The sequence below is a fragment of the Artemia franciscana genome, chromosome 2, assembly GCF_032884065.1.
Source record: "Artemia franciscana chromosome 2, ASM3288406v1, whole genome shotgun sequence".
In the NCBI taxonomy this organism is placed as follows: domain Eukaryota; kingdom Metazoa; phylum Arthropoda; class Branchiopoda; order Anostraca; family Artemiidae; genus Artemia; species Artemia franciscana.
Genome location: NC_088864.1, coordinates 22582017 through 22609048, shown reverse-complemented (window position 1 = coordinate 22609048; position 27032 = coordinate 22582017). Strand labels below are relative to the sequence as shown.

The 27032-nt window shown below is 34.2% G+C and overlaps 1 protein-coding gene across 1 annotated transcript in view; it reads right to left on the bottom strand.

Moving 5' to 3' along the window:
* Nucleotides 1–27032, bottom strand: part of LOC136038905 (A-kinase anchor protein 7-like) — a 40816-nt gene that overhangs the window by 5910 nt on the left and 7874 nt on the right. Inside the window, exons 2-6 of the mRNA XM_065722388.1 lie at nt 25346–25658; nt 19591–19727; nt 14694–14796; nt 10986–11159; nt 3669–3813 (exon numbers count right to left, since the gene is read on the bottom strand). Of these exons, the coding sequence (XP_065578460.1) occupies nt 3669–3813; nt 10986–11159; nt 14694–14796; nt 19591–19727; nt 25346–25651 (865 nt within the window). The 5' untranslated portion in view covers nt 25652–25658. The remainder of the gene's footprint in view (nt 1–3668; nt 3814–10985; nt 11160–14693; nt 14797–19590; nt 19728–25345; nt 25659–27032) is intronic.

The window sequence follows — 27032 nt, the reverse complement described above, 5'->3', positions numbered from 1 at the left end:
ACTGAAGCAAACCTTCAACCAAATGTTCTATCCTCAGTGAAAAATTTTACTTTTTTATTCCTTTTTTCCCGGGAGATTTCCGACTTAGTCTCATGGTTTTTGCCACTTCACGGTGTGAAAACTGCTGCTAGAAATAAATAAGTTGCAACTTCTGCAAACTTCTGCAGCTTCACCAACCGTATGGAATGCGTCTGAATCAGCGGGTTTCCTGCAGGCCCGTGATTTTATAATGTAAGTTTGTAGGAAGTTTTACCGACCATATGAATTGACTATGCAGTATGTGGCTTGCTTGAGTGAAAACCAGCCAAAGGATGTAGATGTCATACATTTTCATAGAGCGTCTGAAATTTAACTTGAAAACTTCAGGTAGTTTCCTTGTAAAGGTGCCGAGGGCGAGACATGTCGTCGAAGTATGAATCAAGACTTCATTTTCATACTGTTCTTTTCTTTCAGCACGCTGACAGCCAGCGACCTTCAGCTAGCTGCCGAAAGTGTGGATTTTTGCTCCTCTTTTTTGTTGAGCTTTGATTTCTCTTATCAAAAAAGTCTGCAACTGACTCACTTGAGTCCATACTTTAAAATTTGAGTTTTTTTTTGGTTACTAAGGTTTTTACTTATTGAATCAGAGAATGAACTTCTTTATTACCTTTTATCTGTTTTAAAGCCAATCCGAAATTTGTTTTTTATTTTCCCTATTTTTCCACTATTCCCACGCGTTTCAGAACAACCCTTTTTCAAAAGCACCAGATTTGACTGAACACCAATCGCCGGAAGTTCAACCCTAGGTCCACTGTGTTAATTCTGTCATGTCATCTGTCTGATCCACTCAGGAATTTTTCGACTGTACTTAATTGTTTTGATAGTCTTTTCCTTTTAAGTCGTTGCTTTGAAAACCGGTTCAAGTTATTTTTTTGACTTCGTTGGGTGTGTACCAGCCAAATGAGGGAAACATTTAAAAAAAAAAATGGAAATTTTGGTTCTTGATTAAGATTTCCGGGAGAGGAATGACGGGGGACATTTTATAGGCAAGGAAAAGGGCTAAGAAGCCTTCAGAATGGCTGTACTACTTAATGGAAGTACTACTTAAGTAATATTTTGGTTAGTACTTAATACTTGATACTTCAGTAAAAAAAACAATGAGTACTGAATACTTGATACTTAAGTAAAAATTTGGAATACTTGTCGCAGCACTGTTGTGAACATTAAAAAACAAATTATAGCCTGCTTAAAAAAGCGCCAATAATACAAACATTCACCACAAGAACCAAAAAGAGATCATATCAAACATCATATCAACTAATATATCAAACATGGGGACAATCTCGGGGCGTAGCTAACGTTTCACTTAAAAAAGGGCTTACGTCATTTTAGAAATGCTGTAGTAGAGGAAGATACTGTAGAGGAAATACTGTAAAAATGAAAAATTAGAAACAGAGGTGTTTAGCGCTGAAAAATATGGTTAGCATCCAATTTTTCTTACAACCTATAAAACCATGAAACTTGATTAAGAAACTGAAGAGACAAGAGTCAAACCGTCTGAGAATCGAACCCAATACTGGAGGGACAATAGGGTCCGTTATACAAGACAGTTCTCACAGATTGATTCGGTGAGGATATGGTCAGGCTCTTAATAATATCAGATACTGTTTGAAGTGGTATTAGGCACCGTAAAGCAAAAATGAAAATTCATTCAATAGAGAATCACTGATTCAGTCAGGATATGGTCAGGCTTTGGTGATCATAGAGCCAGGTCAGGCTTTGGACGGGTATACTGTCTATTATAATACTTTTATGATAAAACACTGTTCAATACTAAGTCATTGTCCTGATTATTAAGCATTCAGATGACTAAAGAGGAATTTTCTGTCATTTTCTGACACAAAACAGTAACTTTGGCCCGACGAGGGCCAAAATGCTATCCAGTGAAAATACTGAGAAACCTAACCTATTTAGAATTATCAAAAAGCTATCTTTTTCGATTCCCAGTTTAAGAGGTCATAATTCCCAGTGGTGATGCATTGATTCCTAAAGATAGGGTTCAAGTAAAATAAACTGGTCAATACAGCTATATGGTTTTCTAGCTTCAGCTAATAGATTTGGATCATTTGTAAGTTATTCGGAATTTTATGCAGTGGTGTAAGATTTGAATCAGCTATTAGGGGTCTTTCAGATACAGTGGTTCTTTCTGGCGGTGATGCGAGAGAGGTATAATACAAATAAATATGAAAGAAGGGAGGAGGACAGATAAGTATTTTATTCAGCTTAGGACATTTGATGTCAGATTGTCAATCATTTGACACTCTGTTCACAAATCTTGGCATGTGTAACTGTGACGTATGTTGGAAGATAAATAATAAAAATTTGCACTACTAAAAATTGTATCGCTTGCCTTTTTACACAGCTAAAAAGGTGCGATAAAAATGCTGAAACTTTCGGGGAATAATGAATTAAAGAAAAAAAAAACACACAAAAAAAAGATGTACCTAGGTGGTCGAAACGGCACATCTGTAATATCTCAGGATTAAATAATGATGTGGAATTGAAACTTTCAGGGCATGTACACGAAGTGTAAAACTAAATGTAAAGACTCAAGATAATAATCCAAATGTCTGAAATCCCACTAAAACATTTCGCACAGACCTTGCGATTAGAACTATTGGCAGGTGGTTAATTCATTGCTTTTCGTTAGCTCGGATGTAAATTTTACGTTATTTAGTTATTAGGACTATCTTCAGGCACTACAAAAAATACCAAAACCATCGAGAGCGCTTCCTATGGGAAACACTCCAAAGATGTTTAAATTAAAGTGCTACTATCAGTCAAATGAAAAATATGGTATATTTTAGGGTTAGGTTAACAGAAAATAATGTCTATATAGATGAATCCTGACAGACAAATATAAGTGTAGTTAGAGGAAATCAACCAGGTGACGTTGCGTTGCAAAACTAAGCTTGTATGTGTGATTGAAAGCAAAATTCCAGATTTATCCTATAAAATGTAAAAAATCCAAAAGAAAACTACTTTATTCATTTATTATTATTGTTAGTATTGTTAATATTATCGTAGAAGCGCTATGAAAAATTGGCAGTAGTTTTTAATTTTACTATGTAATTTATTGTATTTTTTTGTTATTTTAGTTATTGTATTTCTTATTCTTTCTTCAATTTTTAGACTGTTCCTTTTTTGTTTAATATTATTTGTAGAAAAATAAAAGGTGGCTACCCCGTCACAATTTTTTTTTTCCTTTTTTGGGATGGCTATTAGTAGTTTAGTTATTATATTTTTGTTTGAAATAAAATGTACTCGAACTTGACATAAACATTAAGTTTGAACATACACACAGGAAAGAATGCCAAAAGCACATTTTTAACAGTAAATAAATAGAAAGCTTTTATTTATAATCGATACAATTTTGTAAACCGGAAAAATTAATTTTTCAACCGATCCAAATCAAAAGGAACCAAATATTCAGTTATATGAAGTCTTTCAGCCGGGCTAAAAGAAGTCCAGCAGCGAAATTCAAGTCCGAAGCGAAATTCATCTTCCATCGGAATCGAGCTTAATTTTCAGGTTTACATATATGCATGTAACCACCGTAATGTAAATAAGTATGTTCATAATACACCATTCCTTAAATTTATTCTTCATAAAAACTAATCAATACTCACCAAAGCAAAACTCGGCAACTTTTGCATAGTAGCCATCCTCGCTTTTGGGGCCATTCATCGAACATAGTTGAATACTTTTTACTAATTCATAGCCAAATTCAATATTACTGTAGTCAGACATCAATGATGGATGAAGCCTTTTGACCTTTAAGGAGCGAAAAGTGATAAATAAAATGGAAATTCTCCCAGAATTAGAGCAGAAACATTAAAGTAACCTCCTTTGCAGTAGTTCTTCAAATAGTTTGAAAGACAAAATATACTTTTTACGAGTATTACAAGAAAATATATGTCTGGGAAACCATGAAGTATTTCAAGGTTTCCTGCTGAAAAAAAAAAAAAACTACAAAAAAAAACTTAGCACAGCTCAAAATGGCCTGATTCCAATATTACACAATAGCAAGTTAGTTCCCTTTCTATATTTATCTCAAGTATTTCAACCAACTCGCCCTCAATCCATATTGTTATTAAAAACTCATTATCTTAATAATAATGTAAGAAAGTTTTCTTCTTTTTTTTCGAACTTCCAGTACGGTTTCCATAATTACAAAACATAAGTGTGTGTATATATTTTAAGACTCAATACCATCTAGCGAGAGTACCATCATGAATATTCCGTGAGATGGGAGGAGGACAAATGGCTTGTCACATATGTCCCAATCCGGTTATCGCTAATCCGGCTATCAGTTACCGCTCTTTAAAAGGACACTAATCCGGTTATCGCTCTTTAAAAAGACACTATGTCGTAATATGCGACAGAAGGAACTTTCCCCAATGTTTCTACTACCGTCTGTTCCAATCATACACAATGAGGTCGTTTGTTTTGATAAAATATCGATCGAAGTTTACTTAGTCAACGCTACGATCTTGACTATGGTATGCATTAGATAAGACTTTCTTCCAAAAAATGACTATCATAAGCCCAAACGGGGCAAATTCGCCATGACATTAATAATTGGAAGAATAGAGCCTTTTAAGGAGAAACATCGGAGTATGTTTCTCAATGTCCAAATGCCATTCAAGATTTATGCTCTTAATTTACCATATTACATTAATATCGAAGACTATAGCCACATGACACGAAGATCCTTAATACATGACACGAATTAAAATAAAAAAAAAATGTAATTAATTTCTCAAACTTGAAAACAATACAATACTAAACCCATAGATCATAGACAATGGGATTGCAATGATTTCAATAGGAGTAATGCCCCCTATGTGTCAATTGATTTTTCAATGGGTTTTCCTATAGAACGTATGGTGATTGGACGTTTGGGTTGGGCTCATTTCGAGCTTACTGACAACAAATCTGAGGCTACTGTTGGAATATAAAAACCCAAAATCAAAGCACGCTAGGCGCGTATTTCACAAATGGTAGGAATATTGCATCTTGTTGAGATCAGGGTTGTTCAAGGATATCAGTCTGCATAATTAGAGGTCTTCAATAGGACTATTTTATCCGTCACCCGTGACCTCTCAAACATAAAGACAAGTTGAGTCTAATTCATGATCAGTCAGGGAATATTTAGGATATTGTCGTTAATGATTAAATATTGATCATGGAAAATTTTCAAGATAGCACTATGACTGTCCTCAATCAAAACACACCAAACAGACATTTCCAAAATAGAGGCTGGTTTCAACCACATACTCATTAATAAAAAAATTATGTGCTTGCAAACAACCAATCTGAGATTAATGTTGAAATACAAAAGACAAAGATCGAAACAGGTCAAGCACATGTTTCACAAAATGGTAGCCAGATCAAATCTTGCAGAAGTCTGAAACACGCAACGGTTTTCACTCTGCATCATTGAAGACTAAAAGTTTGATCTTTGGGCTCGGGTCCCCCCTATGACTCATCAATAGTCATCATCTATGACTAATTAAATTCAGATTATTTAGAGAATGATTGTCTTCAAATATTGGGTTTCTATGTGTAAAAATCATTAATCGCAGAGTACATTATCGCAGAGTACATGTCCTACATCAAAACCCAGTTCACACATATTGTTTAATTTCTAAGAAGCGGGTGTTTAAGGGTTGCTAAGCTTGTACATTACAAATCTGAGGCCCATATTGCAATGAAGACGTCCAACATCAAAATATATTCAGCACTCATTTTAGAAATAAGTTTTAATGTTGACCAAAATTGACATTCAGAATTTTCGACACTTATGATCTCCTTTCTACTATTGTTCAAGCTCAATCATTGTTACTGATAAAACTATTATCAAATTGCTTCATTTCACCATATTTTCACCATACGTCATGACAGACGTGCATTTTTCTTTTTAACACACAATGGGAGTCTCACAAAGATGCCACGTAGTTTCAAAATACTTGGGTACATGACTTTTTAAATTTATATGTTATTTGAAAAGTAAAAATATGATAAAAAAAAATATTGGACAAAGAAAAAAGTGTTAATCCATTTTTTAAGGCGAGTCGAGCTCTAAGTATGCAATTAGAGAAATGAATTGACATTGTGTTGCCTACAGATCGATTATCGATTAATTAAGGCTTTACTTAAAGCTTGCCAAATACCAAATCCTCTTGATTTCTGCAGATTAGTTTTTTTCCAAGCTTACAGAATATCCATCGAACCACCTTTGGAAGGATTTTTTGTTTTAATGCTAGTTTGTTTAGTTTTTTGCTGTGTTTTATCATTTTTACAGTGTATTTATTTGTATGATTTACTTAAAGAGGTTCGCTATCCTTACTTTTTCGAAATGTCTGGTTTATTCGTGTTTTTAGTTTGTACGTATTTGCTCCTGTTTTTGTATGTGTCTTTTCTTCTTCTTTTTCTTTCTTCTTATTATGCTCCATTGCCCTGCCTTGTATTTTTGATGGATTATAAAATACATTCATTCATTCATCTACTGTTAGCTACCGACAAAATACCTATACACTGTGTAGCGGGAATAGTTAAAATACCGGAACGATATTATTCATTAAAATTCGGAAGCTGTCCGAAATTCGTTGAAATTCAACTGTTCAAAAAGCACTACGATATGGTAAATCGTATATATCAGCCAAAATATATCAGCTGATATCGTATCAGCCAATGTTTAACAAAATTGTGCTACATATTTTCTGTTAGTGTTTATCTTTACATATATAATAGGGATTCTTTAACCAAACTATTTATTTGAATTGAAAATGATAGCAAAACTCTTTTCAGTATTTGATCCCACTTCCTCTTTTTGATCTCACTAGTTGAGAATGCTGACACCACTCTTGTTTATGATGATGTCTTTTTGATTGACCCCCTCACGACCTCAATTTTTAGCTAAGAGGATTCTAATACGGTAAAATCAAGAAAAATCCCTTCTTATTTGGAGCTAAAATCCTGGTTGTTGCCCTTTTTTTGTTTATTTTGTTTAATAACTTTGTTGGCTTAAGCCAACTGATTCACGCTTACACTTTATTAGAATTTATAATACCGTTTTCATCATATTGACCAAGAAATAAATATTATATATTATGAATTACATAATAATAAATATTATGACAAGAAACATATTATACTATATAATATTGAAATATAGTACACTATACAGTCTTAAGTGAAATAACTATAAAAATAACTTAAAAATTGTCAGATATTTTCGCAGTTTACCTGCATCGATCCTGAATTGAGAACTAAATACAATAAAATGATGAAAAAGGAAATACAATGTCGATTTTTTTTTTCTATGGAAATATAGCACAACATTATAGAGGTGTACACTTTAGGAGTTAAACCAAGAAAGTTTGGGTCCAGGAGACAATTATAATTTTGAACTGAGAGATGAAATAGAATTATTTTTTTTTTAATTTTTAGGAATTACTATAGTTTCAATTCACAAATCAATCCTTTTGTTAAAACCCTAAAAAAAAAACTACTGAATTTTATGCAACTGTATCTACATGCTTTTTATAATGTTAAAAACACTATTTTGAGCTTTCTATGCAAGATGATGTTATTACCGTTTCCTACTACAGTGTTGAACAAAAACACATTTTTCCGTAAAAAGTTGATTCTATTTGAAAAGTTATTTTTGCTGATTACAAAAGGTTTTTAAATGCTTCAATTTCCCCTAAAATGAGCCATTAAACAGCTTTCTATGAAGTTTCAGTGCCCCGCTAGCTATGGGGAAAAACGAAAAGAAAAAAAAGATGCCGTTGATGCAGAATAGTGTAGTTCCAGCAAATTATCTTGTTTTTCAAGCCGATGGATATTCCTCATTATTTAAGCCAAGGAGCTGTAAGTTTCCTACACAGGGGCTTTGAACAAGACGATTCTGATAGTATAGCCTACTTTGTGTTGCAATCAGACACGATTTTTTAAACTTATTGGCTGTTTTATTTCTTAGTATGGGACGTGATCGTTTCTTATTAGGTTGCTAGCTACCACTGCAACCCGGATAGCATAAACTATACAGAAGTTACATAAAAAACTTTAGGTCTATTTTTATGAAGAATGTGGTAAGTAAATTGTTTTGTAAGGTTCTGGAATTTAGGGTAAGAGACAAGGAGAAAATAATTGGCTCCGTGCAAGCGGGATTCAGATCGATGTTCAGCGCTGTTGACCATATTTTTACTTTGGATATACTGAGAAGGAAATATGCTGAGGGAAAAATGGTCGGCCATTCGTAAAATTTTTGGACCTGAGAAGTGCTTTTGACTCGGTAAATAGGAGGCTATTATTTGAAAGTCTGTTAGAAATAGGCTTGCCGTCTTGTTTTGTAGCGATAATAGCAGATATGTATCAGAGGGTAAATTTTGTAGTGAAGGTCATGGGAAAATTTTCTAGGATGGTTACGTCTCATGTGGGTGTGATCCAAGGACGTACATTATCTCCTAAGCTTTTCTCCTTGTTTGTTAATGATTTAGATAGTTTTGTAGAAAGTAAGGGAGCCCCTTATTTATCTTTGGATTGGTTTAAGCTATCATGTATGGTATTTGCGGATGACATAGCTCTAGTGGCGGATAATAGAGATAATCTTCAGAAGCAATTGGATATAATAAAAAATTATTTAGAAAAGAACGATTTAGCATTAAATGCTAAGAAGTCAGTAGTATTAGTATTTGGGAGTAAAGGGGATGATGGTTCCGAGGTTGATTTTAATTTTAGAGTAATTGTTAAGTTTAGTGCGTTAAAGGGGATGTCTAGGCATGTAGAAGATTTTATTTAAGGGGTAACAGGCTAATAAATATGCTTTTACTAAGTAATTTAGGTAAGCTAGCTGACATTAGGATCTAGAAAAGTGTTCTAGAAAAAAGTAGCTTCTAGTCTACATTGACATTCTGGGATTTGGGGGTTTTGCTAAATCAGCTAATTCAGAAATAGTTTAGCTAAGATATTTTAAGAGAATTTTAGGCTTGAAAGATTCATTGAGTTCAGTGGTACTAAAAGGAGATTTGGGGCTTTTCACTTTAAGGATTGTTAGATTGGTTAGTATGATAAAACTTTGGGGAAAAAAATAATTAGACTAACTAGAGTTCGGCTTCTTAAGGTAGCTCATTTGGAGAGTGTGAATGACGGTAGATATGAATATTGTCCAAATCAGGTAAAAAAAATACTGGACTTTTGTGGCCTTTCGGATATGTGGAATGAAGGAAAAGGCCCAATGGATGAAAGCGTGTCAATATGGAGGGAAGTCCAGCGAACCCTAAATGACCAAAAAATCCAACAGTGGCAAGCTTAGGAGGACCAAGCTACGTCTTTGATATTTTACTCCCAAAACAAAAAGTGTTGGGGGAGGAGGTTTATTTAAAATCTGGGTTGAATCAGGAGGATGTGAAGAATTTGTTGTTGATAAGAGGGGATAGCTTGGATTTAGGAGATAGAAGGAAATTTTTGGGAAAGTTTATGTTGGCGGGAAGCCCCTACATAATATAGGCAAATTTGGACTGTATATAAACAATTTGCCTTCGTCAGTTATAATCGACAATTGTCAATTTGGCAATTATAATTGCCAAAAAGGCAAGGTAGAACCTCCAACAGGTTGAACCCACCGTGAATTAGCATGAGAGGGTTGACTCTAGTTCAGCATTGTGGAATGACATGCATGAGAGGAAAATTTTCAAGTAAGTCAACCTGCGTGTGTTCCCCAGCGAGAACCTCCAACAGGTACGACTCTAGTTTGGCATTTGTGAAGGGACACGCATGCACGGAGAGGTGTAGCATAAATGGAAGAAACGGCAATCAAAGAGGTAAAATTAACCTTGACTGGGCTGCCCACTTAATTGAACAATCTGTCTTGGCTTTTTTCTACAATAGGCCATGACTTTGACTTTTACCACAACTATTCCCTTTTTTTAAATTAAAAAAAAAGGAGTGAATGAGTTTGTCAGGAGTGAATGCTTGCTAATTGAGCAGACGGTTGAGAGGAACGCATATGCTATTAAACAGTTGTGTATGTTTCTTCGCCCTATGTGTGGATTTGTGAGTGAGAATTTATTTCATTTTGCATCCAAGTATGAAGATCTGTCTGAGTTGCGAAATGAATGTTTCGGGGGAGTGTTTGGGAGTGAATGCTTGTTAATTGAGCAGACGGTTGAGAGGAACGCATATGCTATTAAACAGTTGTGTATGTTTCTTCGTTTAGGGATCAAACACAGTGAATCATGTTTGAGGGGATAACTTGTTACGGTTTTTACGAATTAAAATTTATTATGGTTGTTGTTTATCGGTTAAAATGTCAGACCTTGGTGTGTTTCTTTTTTTGTATTCTTGAAGTTTTTTGTTCTTTTTTCAATTTGTGCTATTTAAAGTTTTGTTCATGAGCTTTGTTTATAGGCTGTATTTTGTTTTGCAATAGCCCACAGACTTTTTGCAATAAATCTTATGTTATATTATAAAGTATTAAAGGTATATTTTATATGGCACAACATATTGTTATGAGTCAAGTTTTTCAGCAATGAAATTTATAAAATCAAAGCATCATTCCTGACTCAGAGACGAGCATTTAATAGGATTAATTCGCAAACGTTAACAAACTATGAACCCAATTCCAGACATTCACGGCTAAGGTACAAAGACATATGCCATCTACGGGCAAACAATAGTTGTCACGTAACAAAATTCAAATGTATGTACTTAATTGTTTGACGACAAATTCAAAAAATAAATAAAAGTTCTATAACAACTAATTATATATATTTTATTTTTATATTGGCTCTCATTACGGCAGATAATTGGAATGCGGCTCCTCTTGTAGTGAGCCTTGGCAATCTCCTAAATATACATTTCTTTTCTCTATTTCTGTTCTTGAACCAACAAAACTACGCCAAAAAAAAGAAGAAAAGAATGAAACACGTTGTAGTTACCTTCCTCAGTAGCTTGGGATTTTTTGACAGCTTCAATATTGTCAAGTGAGGTTTCCATTGTCTTTTGTCTTCAAATTGTATCCCACAGTTACCAACTTCTTCAATAAGCTTTTCCAGAACTGGGCTCAGACGAGCTGTAATTACTTCTTCATTTTTCAATTTCGCATATAAAATCTAAAAAAAAAGAAAGAAAACGATGAAAAAATATCTTTTCTAAACGGTATTCTTGATGACGCTTTATTTAAAGAAAAGCAGTAGACGGAACTGATATTTAAAAAAAAATTATTACGGAGTTTTTTTTTAAACAAAACATTTAATTTGCTTTTTTGAATTCGAAAGGTGTACAAAAAAATCAAAAACAAATAAAATAGAGGATGATAATAGCAAAAATTATGCCATTTCCGAGAAAGAAGACACAGTAATTTTAATTTTCAGGTGTGGCATGTTGTCACAATTCTAGTGAAAGAAAATTTACTATTATAGATGCCTCAACGATTATCAAGTGACAGAAAGACCTAACGTCAGGAATAATACTAAATGTAAAGTATAATATTTCCATTTCAATTTTGGAGAAAGAAGGGTCAATGATTTTAAATTAAAATATGGTATTTTGTGAAAATTTAGGTAAACCAAGAATTAAAATACAAATCAAGTTCGGTCATAGTTTTATTTATAATATAGTAATTTATCTGATGTGTTCGGTGCACACTTATCTAGAACTAGGTCCATATTGTATTTCTAGTTGATGTTTATTAGCCCTGGAGGGAGATTTAATAGCAAAACTTCTAGGGGCAACAGCGAACCTTTCACGGGAGTGCCGAAGAAACTTTTAAATGGCATATATATATATATATATATATATATATATATATATATATATATATATATATATATATATATATATATATATATATATATATATATATATATATATATATATATATATATATATATATATATATATATATATATATATATATATATATATATATATATATATATATAATAAGTTGTTTGTTTGTGTGTCTGTCGACTGACGTCATGTTTGTGTGTCGACTGACGTCATGTTTGTCAACTGACGTCATTATAAGGATTGAGCTGTATGTTGTCATGAAGTTGTTTGTCGACTGACGTCATGTTTGTCAACTGATGAAATTACAGACCGGGACACAGGGAATATAAATGACGACCGGGACACTCAAAGAGAAATTACAGACTGGGACACCGGGACACAAATCACGACCGGGACGTATAAATGACGACCGGGACACAGGGACACAACTTTGACGGGGACGCCGGGGGGCACAGGGGGATATATAAATGACGACGGGGACACAGGGAATGTTCGATTAGCAATCACCATCAACAAAGCTCAAGGGCAATCATTAGAATAATGAGGTATAGATCTGAATACGGATTGTTTTTCCCATGGACAATTATATGTTGCATGTTCAAGAGTCACTAAACCTGACAATCTATTTATATGCACAGACAATGGACAGCGAAGTTTTACGTAGTTAAAAACATATATATATATATATATATATATCTATCTCTATTCACAGGTGGGGACACAGGGACACAACTACAATGGCGCGTAACTAATATGGCGCGTAACGACTTACGTGCGCGGGGGGCTTGGGGGGACGCGAAGCGCCCCATATATATATATATATATATATATATATATATATATATATATATATATATATATATATATATATATATATATATATATATATATATATATATATATATATATATATATATATATATATATATATATATATATATATATATATATATATATATATATATTACTGAGCTCCTAGCGCTTATGAATTTTACTTGGTAGACTTTTCGAAAAAGCTTACGGTAAAACTCAACTCCCATTTTTGTGTCGGCCCCTAGAGCATATTTTATTAAAATCCTCCAAGGCCAAAAAACGCTTGCATGAAAAAAAACTTTAAAAACTTGATACATCAGATTCACGTTAAATAGAACACCCTGTACTACTCTTTATATCTAATAAGGTCACGCAAAAATTCATTTGGAAGCGATGGGAAGTTTCTGGGAAAAGTAGAAAATGAGTTAAAACAGCGAAAACCAGACGACACATATGAGACTTCTCATAAACAAAATTTTATTTTATTTTAACATATGTTTAGGGTAAAAGATTGCACTACTATCTGTTTCATTTCTTTCTTTTTTTTTTCGTTGTGAAAAGCTAGAATTTAGAACAACACACCCCCAGTCCGTGCATAATCAAATTATATTGATTTTCTGGGTCAAACTTTTACGCGAAATTGACTGGTAAGGCTTTTCTTTTTTTAGGCAGTCAATTAGCTCAAACTAAAAAGGAGCAAATATGGTATTTATTAAATATCACTGACTATACTTTTGGCACATTAATTCTCTCGCGTTTTTTTTTCAGTATATATTTACTTTTGGTCTTACAACCATGAGAAAAAGAAGACGTCAATTGTTTTGATCTCACTGTGAGTTTGATTATGGAAGAAAAAGAGTCTTGAAAGACTTTTTCTTGGTCCCTTTATCGTACCGATGGGGCGTGAATATTATAACAGTGTTTTATTATATCACAGAGAATTTCACAAAGCATGATATTCTATATATTTTTATTAACACTAGAGAATGTGAGAAATCCTTCAAGTTCTACCTGATGGCCACATTTTAAGTTATGGCAATTTTTTCGACAGAATAAATCAAAACATTATTTTTTAATTAGTCTTCTTTTGTAATTTCTTGTATTTCTATTCTAATTTTCTTAATTCAAATTTTAAGTACAAGTGCTTGTTGACACCAAATGTGCTTTAAAGGTAGAGTCATAAAACTAAGTGTATTCCAACAAATACTAGTGAGGTCAAAATGGTGTAACTACGCAGAGCAAATGTTTTGCCCTTCCCAGGAAAGACTATGATGGTGTTGATATGCCCTTTCCAGACAAGGCCGACAAATACTACTGAGGTCACAGTGGTGTATTCCTACAGAGCACATTCCCATTCCTTCCAGAGAAGTTATAATTTTGATGTGGCTGGTTCCAAAAACCGTATAGAACAATGTAATTGTATTATCATGAAATTTCAGAACGGTTACATTTTGAGCGGCTTGAGCAACTCTAAAATCTCAAATATACAAAAAATGGAAGAATGGGTGAAACATTTATTATTGAACTTATGCCTCACAACAAGGGAGTTTGGAATATTTTTTCTACTTATTTTATATTTCTTGACGCCAAATAGGGCTTTTTTAAGGCAATTTCGACGCGTTGTTCTTTGTGGATGAAAGATTGATTCGCCATTTACTATACTCTTAAAAAAGTGAAGGGAAAACCCCATACTTGCCTAAATCTGTTCCAAAATTGTACTTATTTTTGTCCTCCACAAGAAATCTAACTAGCACCAGGTTTCTTATTGTAGTTTCATCAGCACTTGGAGTCTATATCTACGATGTCTTAGTTTAACTTACTTTCTTTTGAATTCTACCTTTTATTTCCAAACTCCAGTCCTTTCAAACGTAGATCTGTGAATAAACCATTTGTAAGCTGATTATTCAAATAGACACTGAGAGAAAAACAGATCTCTTAAGAGAATTATTGGCCATTATGTGAGCCAATTTATGAAATCAATTTAGACATTTATTAATAAAAAATTAAAACTAAAAATAAAGTTTACAAAACCTGAGCATTACCTGTCCCCTAAATGTTCCAAGGCCTTGAAAAGCAAGCTGTAGTGGGTTTTTTACAAACTCATGTTGAAACTGAGAAAGGGCTTTGGTCAAAGCATTCTTAGTCCTAAAAATAAGTAAACAGCTAAGAATTTAGGCATAAAAACGGTTAATAAATCAACCATCAAGCAAAAAGCACATTTTACTATTTAAAGATACTTTGAGATTAAAGGCAGATTTTCAAATTAAAGCTTTTACAGCAATTCCACTTTCTAGAGAGTACAATGGTTGGCATATATTTTGCGTACCTCTAGCACAGTGCCAAAGATTTAAATGAGGAAGAAACCATGCAAAAATAAGTTCCAGGTCTCTCTCTTTAGCTTTACTTTCAGCAGCCTTGTTGCTGTTGACGAAGAACAGGTTTATTTTATTTATTTATTTTTTTTACCCCGGTCACTAGTTTCCTCAGCGTGCCGCTTACCGATACTGCCGTAGTACAATTTAATCTCTTCTGATCCAACATTATTCATGATATTTCATTGATAATTAGCGAATGAACCAATACTTTCCCAGGTCTCCGATTACCCCATAGCGTTTACACCCTTTGAACTGGGAATAAAATGGCTTGCAGAGGGGGTGCCCATCCCCCTCTGCAAGCCATTTAAGGATGGGCACCCTTCCACCAATGTGGATGCGCTGTGGGAAATCCCCATTGAAAAATAGAGACAGGAGCAGGATGCTTTTTGCTAACTGTTTGATCCATACTCAGTATAGTAGCAGGGAATGCAAACAGCCACAAATCCAACCTTTCTCCTAAAGGACTACTAAGAGCCTACTCTCTTATGAAAATTTTTATTTTTGCTATTTTACAATATACTCATGAACCAAGCACAAAAGCCAAATCTATATATATAAAAATAAGTTGTTTGTCTGTCTGTCGACTGACGTCATGTTTGTGTGTCGACTGACGTCATGTTTGTCGACTGACGTCATTATAAGGATTGAGCTGTATGCCGTCATGAAGTTGTTTGTCGTCTGACGTCATGTTTGTCGACTAACGAAACTACAGACCGGGACACCGGGACACAAATGACGTGTTATGTCTGTTATAACGTAATAGAGGCAACAATCTTGACAGGGCCTTTTGAGGGTGAGGCTTTTCTTATTCCACGCATTCTCATGATTCCAATGGATCTGCCTTTTCAACCTAAAAGATTGCAATTCCCAATTTGATTAGCATATTTAGTTTTCAGTCCAGAACCACTAAAGCTATTATGTAAATATCAAAAATATTTATGTTGTCTGAGCAATAATTTTTAGTTTTTATTTCAAAATAGAAAATTACCTGACAATTTTAGAATTATATCTATCTATATATATAAAAATAAGTTGTCTGTCTGTGGATCAGGTGACGTCATGTTTCTGTGTCGGCTGACGTCATGAAGTTAGTTGTCGTCATTTTTGCTATGACGGTGACGTCATTAAAGATATTTAAGACATATATGTTCACGTAGAAATCTATTAATGTTTAAGTTTAAAATGACTGATGAACTTACAATGGCAAAAGCCGATGAAGATGCTCAAAGAGTCTATGCCAAAAAACTTGCTGCTGATAGAGAAAGTCAGAAAAGAAAGCGTGCCGAGGAATCAAAAGAACAGCAAGGAAACAGGCTTGAGGCTAAAGAACGCAAAACCGCGCAGTTAGATGAAGATCCACCTGGACAGCGAGAGTCAAAACATATCAAAACTGAAAATGATAGCGATGATGATTGGGTTTGGGATCTTGACTTGGATAAGGTCATCAATGCCTACCAGATTTTAGTTAAAAAAACAAAGGTTCGGCGATATGTATTTCATAGTGAAGCTGAAAAATAAAGAAGAAAAAGAAAACTGAAAAAAGAAAAAATGTAAAAAACTAAAAAATACTAAAAAGAAAAAACACTCAAAGAGAAATTACAGACCGGGACACAAATGACGACCGGGACAGAGGGAATATAAATAACGACCGGGACACTCAAGGAGAAATTACAGACTGAGATACCGGGACACAAATGACGACCGGGACACAGGCAATATAAATGACGACCAGGACAACAATGGCAACACCCGAGGAAGCTGCTCAAAACGAATGTATTCACGCCGAAGTAGCTGAGTTGGTAAAGCGTTATGTTTCAGGTTCTAGGTCCGAGAGGCTCCAGGTTTGAACCTTGGCTTTAGCATTAATACAAAAGAAGAAAAAAACTAAAAAAGGTAAAAACTACAAAAAAACTAAAAAGAAAATATATATATATACATTTATATATATCATCTTTTCCACAAAAATAATAATTTAGTGCTTCTGCTTAAAAACAGCAATCGAATTGATGCCTCCTGACACGCATATATATATATATATATATATATATATATATATATATATATATATATATATATATATATATATATATATATATATATATATATATATATATATATATATATATATATATATATATATATATATATATATATATATATATATATATATATATATATATATATATATATATATATATATATATATATATATATATATATATATATATATATATATATATATATATATATATATATATATATATATATATATATATATATATATATATATATATATATATATATATATATATATATATATATATATATATATATATATATATATATATATATATATATAATAAAATGTGGAATTTGGTGGTTAGAAATATCACGGGTGCGTGTTTATTTTATTTTTTTTAGAGGTAACCGTATCGAAATAATAATCGTAGAAGATCGGGAGAGGGTCCATGCGAACAGAAGTTAAAAGTTATAGTGCTCATTTTAAATTACCAAAAAGATGGAAGGCTGACTAGCCCTCCTCCCACGCCCATATTTTCCCCAAAATTGCGCGATCAAAATTGTGAGATAGTGTGTTCTTGGGGAATTGTCCAGGGGCTTCTTGAGTGTGTTTAAATTTCCGGGGAAAATGGGGGGATTTCCGGAGTGATCGAAAAAACGATTCAAAATTCAAGTCTTTTTTTAAATGCAAGTATTCTACGGAATTTTTTTCCAGTGGGGGGGGGGATTTTCAGCAAGGATGGAACTGCCGAAAGGGAATTTCACGAGGGAGGGGGAGGGGTGTATTTTATGCGGGAGAGAATTTCCACGGAGGAGTTTCTCGTGAGGGGGGGGGGGGTTCAATGACGGTGAGCCAGATTCACTAGCATAATCTGAAGAAAGGTCAGAAATTCAATATTAAAAAAAAAAGTTTTTAACTGAAAGTAAGAAGCACATTAAAACTCAAAATAAACAGACATTTTCAGTACATGAAGGGGTTCCCCCCCTTCATACCTTTCTCTTTACAATAAAGTTTAACTGTTGTCCCAAGTTTTTATAACGACTCTTAAAACACAAGAGTTGTTTAATTAGAAGTGGAAGTTTTTTCTTTAAATACTAAAAATTTTAGCATGAAGAGGAAGGTATTGAGGAGGGGGACAAACCCTTCATATACTGAATAATTTATGTCATCTTTTTCTACTCCTCAAATACTCGAAGAAAATACCCCCATTTATCAAACTCGAGGCGTTTCCACGAGTCGTAGAGATCCAAAATAGTAGTCTAGGGGTTATGTGAGGAGTATCGAAATAACATGTAAATAATAAAGTAACTGCAAATAACGATTGTTTTTTAAAGAAGAAAGAAAGCAATATGGCATATATAGTACAGAAACTTCTTTAGACATGTAATTAATTTCAAGATTAATGCAAGGGTAAAAAGTTGAGAAACACTAGTTAAGCCCAAACACACATTAGTGTATAATAAACAACAGTTAATAGACCATAATTTATATAAACAAATACAAATAGGGACTGGACTTTAAAGTCACTTACGATTATGCTGATCTCCGTTTCACGAACCTTCAACCAGGAAGTGCAATGGGGAGGGGTCTAGGGGCCAGCCATTGTATCCTTTCTTGCAGTCAACCTGTTTATCTTGCCAAGATTTCTCCAGGTACCCGTTTAGAGCTGAGTCGAAACCAACTGAGCTTACAGAGTCACATAACTCACCCCCGTTCCAAATCAAACAACCAGCGACACCAGGACTCGAACACCTGGCCTCACTGACAAAGGATTTCAAGACTAATACAGTAACTACTCGGCTAGGATCACAATTTATAATAGAATAAATGAGAAAATACGATTTCGCGAGCTTCTAATGCTTCTTCTTTCATTCAAGCAGCAAAGGTTTCTTTCGATGTTTAAAACATTTGAGGAGCAAAACCCGTTGTTTAGGTCTGATTAAAAACTAAATAATTTCCATTAATCTTGTCAAATGCCTAGTCGTTGTTTTATTCCCAGCCTATTGCAAGGGTTTTCCTATATTAACTGGCATATATTCAGGTAATAAAATCCACGATCTAGTCGTAACATTTACCAAGCACCAGAGGAGGATTTCTGATACATAGATTTGTAAAAGCTAGGTATACTTCTTTCAGAAAATTGAAGTTGTAATTGATGCTTACTAATACTTCACTTAACGGTTGACAGGTTGATTATGAAACTAGACAGAAAGTTCGTGTTCATGGCAAGTGAAGCCGAGGAATGTGCTCAATTGATCTGATTAGAAATGACAATGTCACTCTACTTATTCTAAAGAGAGTAAAAACCCAAATATTTTTTCAACTTTTCAGCAATAAGATAGTACAAAATATATAATTACATGTATATAGAAGAAGTCATTCAATTCCTTTTTAGTGTTTTTTTATGGGTCATTCTCCTCCACAAATTCTATTAATGCATGGCTATTTTTTAATAATCTAAATTATTCCTTCTTTGAAAACATGAATATTTCCGAATTATAACTAGCAGTATAAATAGCATGTTTCATACATAAATTTATTTACCTTTCAATTTCGTCTTCATTTTTCAGATGAACAACGCCTAACGTTATATGGAAGGATGCTGGTTTAATCAAAGCCCTCGACAATCTTGCGTCTTTTTTAATAATATGATTTTGGACAACTGTGGCTTGATCTTTTATCTGCAATCAGCGAAAATTAAAACATCGTTGAACTTCACGAACGCTAAAGCTTTGCTTAGTCAAATCAATTTTCAATGTGATGAACTATGGTATGAGTAGGGCTTCCACTCTCGAATCTCAAAATTCGGTGACAAGTTTTAAAAATTCGGGGAGTTTTCGGGCACAAGTCTTCAAGATTCGGGGAAAATGGAATTTCATTGCAAAAATTTGGGAGCCACAATTGGTTATAGCTTCGTTTTCAGGCTCAAGTAGAACTTGGATCCGCGTAGTAAATCAAGTTTTTAACAGAGTAGGTTTCAGAGCCAGAGTACGGGATTGGAACCCATAGCTAAAAACGATTATTGCTGATATTGTGGACAAAACCTCAAAACTATTTTTAAATTAAAAAAAAAAGAAAGGAATTACACTCTGAAACTTTGTTGCTTTAGGTTTTATATTATCTTTGCTACTTTATTCTCTTAGCCTAAAAACGAGACTATAATGTCATTTATTTTCAGAAAGACGACAAAAATAAAGTATAGACAGGCAATAATCGCATACACAGCAATAACAAGTGCAATGATTTCTCCAAATTAAAACATGAGCTTGACCAGGAATTTAATAAATAAAAAAAAATCACCTGAAAGCAAGGAGTAGCAGTAAAAATTAAAACGAATAGAAACGATAACATAAGGGGATTGCCCCCTATAAACACCCAACTATTCACGCCGAAGTTCTATTTAAACTACAATTATGTTTCGGGAGTCGTTCTTACAGAATCGCGACTAAATTCAAACTTAAGCGTAAGGGAACAGGGGGCAATCCCCTTCATATATGTAATTTTTTTTTTTTTTTAATGTTGCTCGTTAGACGTACTTTCAGATGGAAAAAAAATTTTTATTTTATTTCAAATGATTTTTTTAAATGCCAGGAAATCCAGCTCCACCTCCACGGAAAAATTAGTCCTCTCCCCGGAAAAATCGTCAAATATAATTCCGTACCGTTAAAAATTTATCCCGGACAATTACACTTAACATATCCAAGCGTAAGATTGGGTTTACAAAAAGTAACTTGAAATGATAAAAAGAATTTTGTTTAGGACTGGCCAATTTCCAATTCTGTAAAATTTCCCTTCAAAATTTTATCCCCCGGATATATCCTTCCCAATGGAAAGTTATCCCTGCGGAAAATCCTCCAGCAGAAAATTCAATCCTTTACTCGAAAAAAGAATGCATATTTCCAAATAACAGATATTATACGTAAACAATGGGCAAATTATATATTTTCAAGACCTTTCCCCAGGGGCTGTGGGAGGTCAAATTAACTCTAAAGGCAAAGTTATTGGGCCTCTAAACTATGCTGAACAAAATGGCCACGGTATCTTAAATTTTGATCAAACGATTTTGGGGAAAAAGGGCGCGGAAGGGGGTATAGTTGCCATCCTCATGAAAAAATACATCTTCTGGGAAAGTCCACATTTTTGCAGATAGGAGCTTTAACCCTACACAGTTGCGTTCTCTGATACGCTGAATCTGACAGTGTTATTTTCGTTAAGGTTCTTTGAGATGTTTAGGGAGTGTTTTCCACTTTTTTCAAAAATTAAGCAAATTTTCTCAGGCTCGTAGTCTTTGAAGAGTAACACTGAACTTCAGTATATTATATATTCGGTACCAGCATAATAAGCCGATCCTTTTGATATATCTGTTGTTTTATAGAGTTTCGGTAACTTTTGAGCCGCGTTGCTCCTTGCTTACAGTTCGTTACCATGAACTATCTGATGAACTATACATGATCTGCCATATTTAAATGAACCTTAAATGCTGAACAGAGATAAATAATCAGATATTTGGTCGATTATCACAAAAAATAAATTAATGAAAATCACTTCAAAGTATTTTGTTTTTGGTGTGCCGAAATTAAAATAGGAGTGAACGATTTAAAAACGATAAACAGCTAGAAAAATTAGAAGAGTGATAAAAAAATTGGAGACTATTAAATAGGAAGTCTAGAGATAATCACAGCTTCTTCGTCGGCAGTCGCAATAGCCTTAACAAATGATAACATTTTTGCCATTTATATATTCACAATAAGAGAGGAGGAATCCGCATCCAATCGTTTCATTCCCATTTTGGTTTGCAAAATGGGGTTTTCAATAACATACGTTCGACAGCGTACCATAGTATAAAGGTGCAAAACAGTATTAAAATTGTGGAATGTACAGTGAGCCTTCCAGTAACTCTATTTTCGGGTCAATCAGGGGAAAAGAAAGAAATTCGTGGAGCGTCATTTTTTTTCGGGGATTTTCTAGATTTTTGGGGAAATCCCGAAAATTCGGGCAAACTGGAAGCACTGGGTATGAGGTAACAAATCCATAATCTTAATCATAATTTGGTTCACACGGCTAAAAATGGGAGGGCACCTAGGCCCCCTCCTACGCTCATTTTTTTCCAAAGTCACCGGATCAAGTTTTTTATTGTTTTAAAAAGTAGAGTTATGAGAAAGAGTCAAACTTTAGCGAAAGAGCGAGGCATTGAGGAGAGGATAACCCTTTTATATACGGAATAATTTCTTTTTGTTTTAAGTTTTATTGTCGCTCCTTACTTACAGTAAAAAAAAAAAACCTGTTTTTTATTTAATAGCATTTAAAGGTGTCCTGTCAATCACATCCAGGTGAGCCAATGACAGGAGTTACTGATCAGGTACAAGAATGTACGTTCAGTTATAGGCTACTTAAACTAATCAAGAACACAATTTTAATGTCCTAATGTAAACTGTCATTGAAACGATAAATTAATAGGGTTTTACTAGAAACCATTTAAAAGTAAAAGTGCTTGTATTGGCTTCCCAATTTTCTGAGAAATGAAACGAAGTTGGGAGAAGATTACAAATATTCATGGCTTACATTAAGTATACAATAGAAGGTTTATTTCCTGATTTTGAACAATACTTTTCTCATTGCTGTCATTATGCCTGATTTTTTCTTTAGAATATCATAGGAAGTGCCTTACAAGAGTTACGTTAACTTTTTAGGCTGAGGGATGTTTCAAAGAAGAGTATCAACTCTTACCTCTACTGTTCTCACCAATGGGAGTTCAATTCTACTTAATGCAAAAACTATTTAAGATATTTTTTTGGCTAATGGTCACGGAAAAAATTCTTTTCGCCAGTTGTGACTAATATCCCCCATTTCCTATCCAACGAAAATACATCTACGGAAGTAATCAGTGGATAACAACTCATTAGATAACTTATACCACCAATATGGCTCTTTTTTTTTCTTTTTTTTTAAGGGAGAGACATGCCCTTTGGTTTTGGGTACAATGATATATTAGCATATGAAACCATATTATAGTCGGAAGTCTATAGGCAATGTGCGCCCCAATAATGTCTAGTTTGGCTAGGTCCACGACAAATAATCTAAACTACAAATCACAGTATTTGAGTAATAACAGACTATGCAATAATTTCCATGACTTTTCATCGAAGACATAGCATTATAAAGAATAGTAATAATTTTTCAAATTAATCAAAATCACGGAACAATTTGAAAGGATAAAAACCGGTTAGCGAGGATTCGTTTAGCATTGCAAGATATTTATAGTTTGATTTTACTCCTTCACGGTTTGAAAAGAAATAATGTGATAAAGTTGAATTTGTTTTACCTAGGTATAAATTTACGGTAAAATTCATGAGTAAAAATTGAAACCTTGGAATTTTTATTTGAAATTTTACTATTTTTCCAAAGTAGTTGGAGCACAAGCGAAAAAGGAAAAAAGGAATTATTATATATCTAAAGTAAATAAAGGTAATTGGGCAAGAATAATATACAGCCCTACATTGCACCAAAATATACCGTGCCCACGTATCTTTTCTGATTATGTGTGTGTGTCAGGGGGGAGGGGGGCATGTGGCCATGTTTAATTACTTGGATCTTTTGGGGCACATATAATTATAAATGAGTATATGAACATATCTATATAAGTTACAAATGACATTCTTACATACTCTTAATTCTAATAGCCAAGTTGTAACTCTTTACGCTAATTCCCCATATAAATTTATTCTTTGTACACATCAGCTAATTTCCTGAGATTCCTAAATAATTTCCTAATCAACTTGTTTCCTGAGAATTTAGTATTATCAAGTGTCATCTACTTTCAGTACATTTAGGTTTTTTTCATGAGTGGTGTTATTCATATCAATGATGTTAGGGAAAGGGAGGGGATACCAACACAATACTCTCTCAAGAGACAGATGAGAGGGACTTAAGCCCCTACAGACCAAATTTGTGATATTCAAAACAAAATATAGCTTTAATACATTTTCCAGTTCTATGCCCACTAGAAATTGTTGACAGCCTGGCCTGTCCATCCCTTAAAAAATTTGACTAGGGCCCTTGACTCACTTTATTCGAAACCTTTCTTTTCCGTGTAAGAAAATAAGTCTTTGGATGGCCACAGAGTAAGCATCCAAAAATAATATCTAAGGTGTAAAGAATTAAGGGCAATGCTACAAATCCAGTTTTACCAGATACAGACATAGGGGTCCATTTTGGAGATAAGAAGAGGGAAAAATTTAAAAAGAGTAACTAACAGGTGAATTTTATAGAAAACCCGAAATGATGGAGACACAGTTAAAATAATGAGATTTAGGGAGGAGGTGGGCCTACAAAGGTTCCTTTACTGTTGGCACCAATCAAAACCTTTCTTAATTAATCTGTGTTTTACTACCAAAGTTTTGAGAATTAAATATGAACATAGTAATAGGATATATATTAATATAGAACAAAGTGAAAAATAATTTCAGGGCTTTTTTAGCTTTATAAGAAGAAACTCATCAATATGCATTTAGTAATATCTATAGGAATACACAAGAATATTAATGCAAATCGACATTTTTGGGGGTTGGAGGCTGTACCAAGCCAAGCTCCTTTATGCATGCCCATGTCCAGTCATAAATGAAAACTTCTTGGAAAAGCAACGTTTGTTATGACAACGAAAAGGAAGGAGAAATAAACTGAAAAAAATAATGTTAATTGCTAGATAAGCTTACCTTAACTGGAAACTCATGTTGTATGGATTGGCTATATTTTTACACTTATTAAATCCTGAGTAATGCATCCAAAGAGGTAAATGAATTAGCAACTGCAAAATTATTAAAAGCAAGAGAACAAAATGGAGAGAACTCCATTCGTCTTTATCAGAAAGATGAGTCCAAAATGAGGAGAGGACTAATAAATGTGGTGTTACCATTATTGAAAACTACAGGACTCAACTCTGTTGACTGTAAGAAGTCTTCCAACATGCAAACATACCCTAAACTTTGTGGATTTTTCAACCAAAATCATCATTTAACCAAGAACATGTCAAATTAACATCACAACTAATAGGTAAGCCAAGGAAGACTAGATGCGATTTTACTACCTTGTCAGCAATTTTCACTTAGGGGAAGGCTCACTCCGACTACGACTTGAAACAATAAAATCAATCTCGGTATCATTGACAGGGAGGCTAGTTTTCCAATGAAGACTTCTTTGCACTGCAAAATTATCTTTAAATCAGGAAACAGAACAACTTCATTGTAGAATACCATTAGCCTATCAAAAGCATTAATTCTGAAAGGAAAACACTAAGAAATACCTGAACATGTTTAACTTGAATAGCAAAAAAGAAATTGGGTTGAAATTTTTTCATTTTCTGGGGTTTCTCTTTCACTTGGCAGATTTGCTTAAGCTGCCTGTTCCTGGACATACGGACAGTATTTTGGGTCTCCAAGATGGTCTCACTTTTAACAGCAATCTCAAAAGCTTCACCAAGGTCTAACACATCTTCATATAAATCCATAGCATCATGTTTGGCAGCTTCCATACCAGTGGATTCTGACTGTTGACAAATAGTTTCTTCAAATAAATTTACAACTGATAGGTTTTCTCCATTTGTGTCCATCTTAATCCTATAAAAGTGAATGCCATTAAAAGTTTTGTTTTCTATAAAACAAGGGTCATAAACAAGAATTCATCAAAAAAAAGACCAACATCTAGAGGGGGTGGGCGTAAAGTTCACAAAATTCAAGGGCAAATTCCATGTAAATATAGGAGGGTTATGAAAATTACAAATCTATGGCACTTTGGAGGCATGGATAAAGGAGTATATAAGAGCGGAAAATGGCAGTCGCATCAACAACAAAAAACCACAAATGCCATATAACTCTTATTGTTTTGTTGGTTTTTTATGGCACTTGGTATTAACCAAGTGACATATAGCAGTCGCCAATTCTGTCGGTCTGTCTGTCTGTCTGTTGGTCTGTTGGTCCCGGTTTTGCCACTTTAGGCACTTCCAGGTAAGCTAGGACGATGAAATTTGGCAAGCGCATCAGGGACCGGACCAGATTAAATTGGAAATAGTCGTTTTCTCGATTTGATCATCTGGGGGGGGGGAGTGGGGGCCCGGTTAATTCGCAAAAAATAGAAAAAATGAAGTATTTTTAACTTATCAGCGGGTGATTGGATCTTAATGAAATTTGATGTTTGGAATGATATTGTGTCTCAGAGCTCTTATTTTAAATTCCGACCGGATCTGATGACATCGAGGGGAGCTGGAGGGGGAAAACCAAAAGTCCCAGTTTTGCTACCTTAGGCACTTCCAGGTAAGCTAGGACGATGAAATTTGGCAAGCGTATCAGGGACCGGACCAGATTAAATTAGAAATAGTCGTTTTCCCGATTTGACCATCTGGGGGGGGGGGGGGATTAGGGGCCGGTTAATTCGGAAAAAATAGAAAAAATGAAGTATTTTTAACTTACGAACGGGTGATCGGATCTCAATGAAATTTGATATTTAGAAGGATATCGTGGCTCAGAACTCTTATTTTAAACCCGACCGGATCTGGTGACATTGGGGGGGGGGGAGTTGGGAGGGAGAAACCTAAAAATTGGAAAACACTTAGAGTGGAGGGATCGGGATGAAACTTGGTGGAAAAAAAACACGAGTCCTAGATACATGATTGACATAACCAGAACGGATCCGCTCTCTTTGGGGTAGTTGGGGGGGGGGGGGTTAATTCTGAAAAATTAGAAAAAATGAGGTATTTTTAACTTAGGAACGGGTGATTGGATCTCCATGAAATTTGATTTTTAGAAGGATATCGTGTCTCAAAGCTCTTATTTTAAATCCTGACCGGATCTGGTGACATTGGGGGAAGTTTGGGGTGGGGAGACCTAAAATGATGGGAAACGCTTATATTGGAGGGATTGGGATGAAACTTGGTTGGAAAAATAAGCAGAAGTCTTGCATACGTGATTTACATAATTGGAACGGATCCGCTCAAT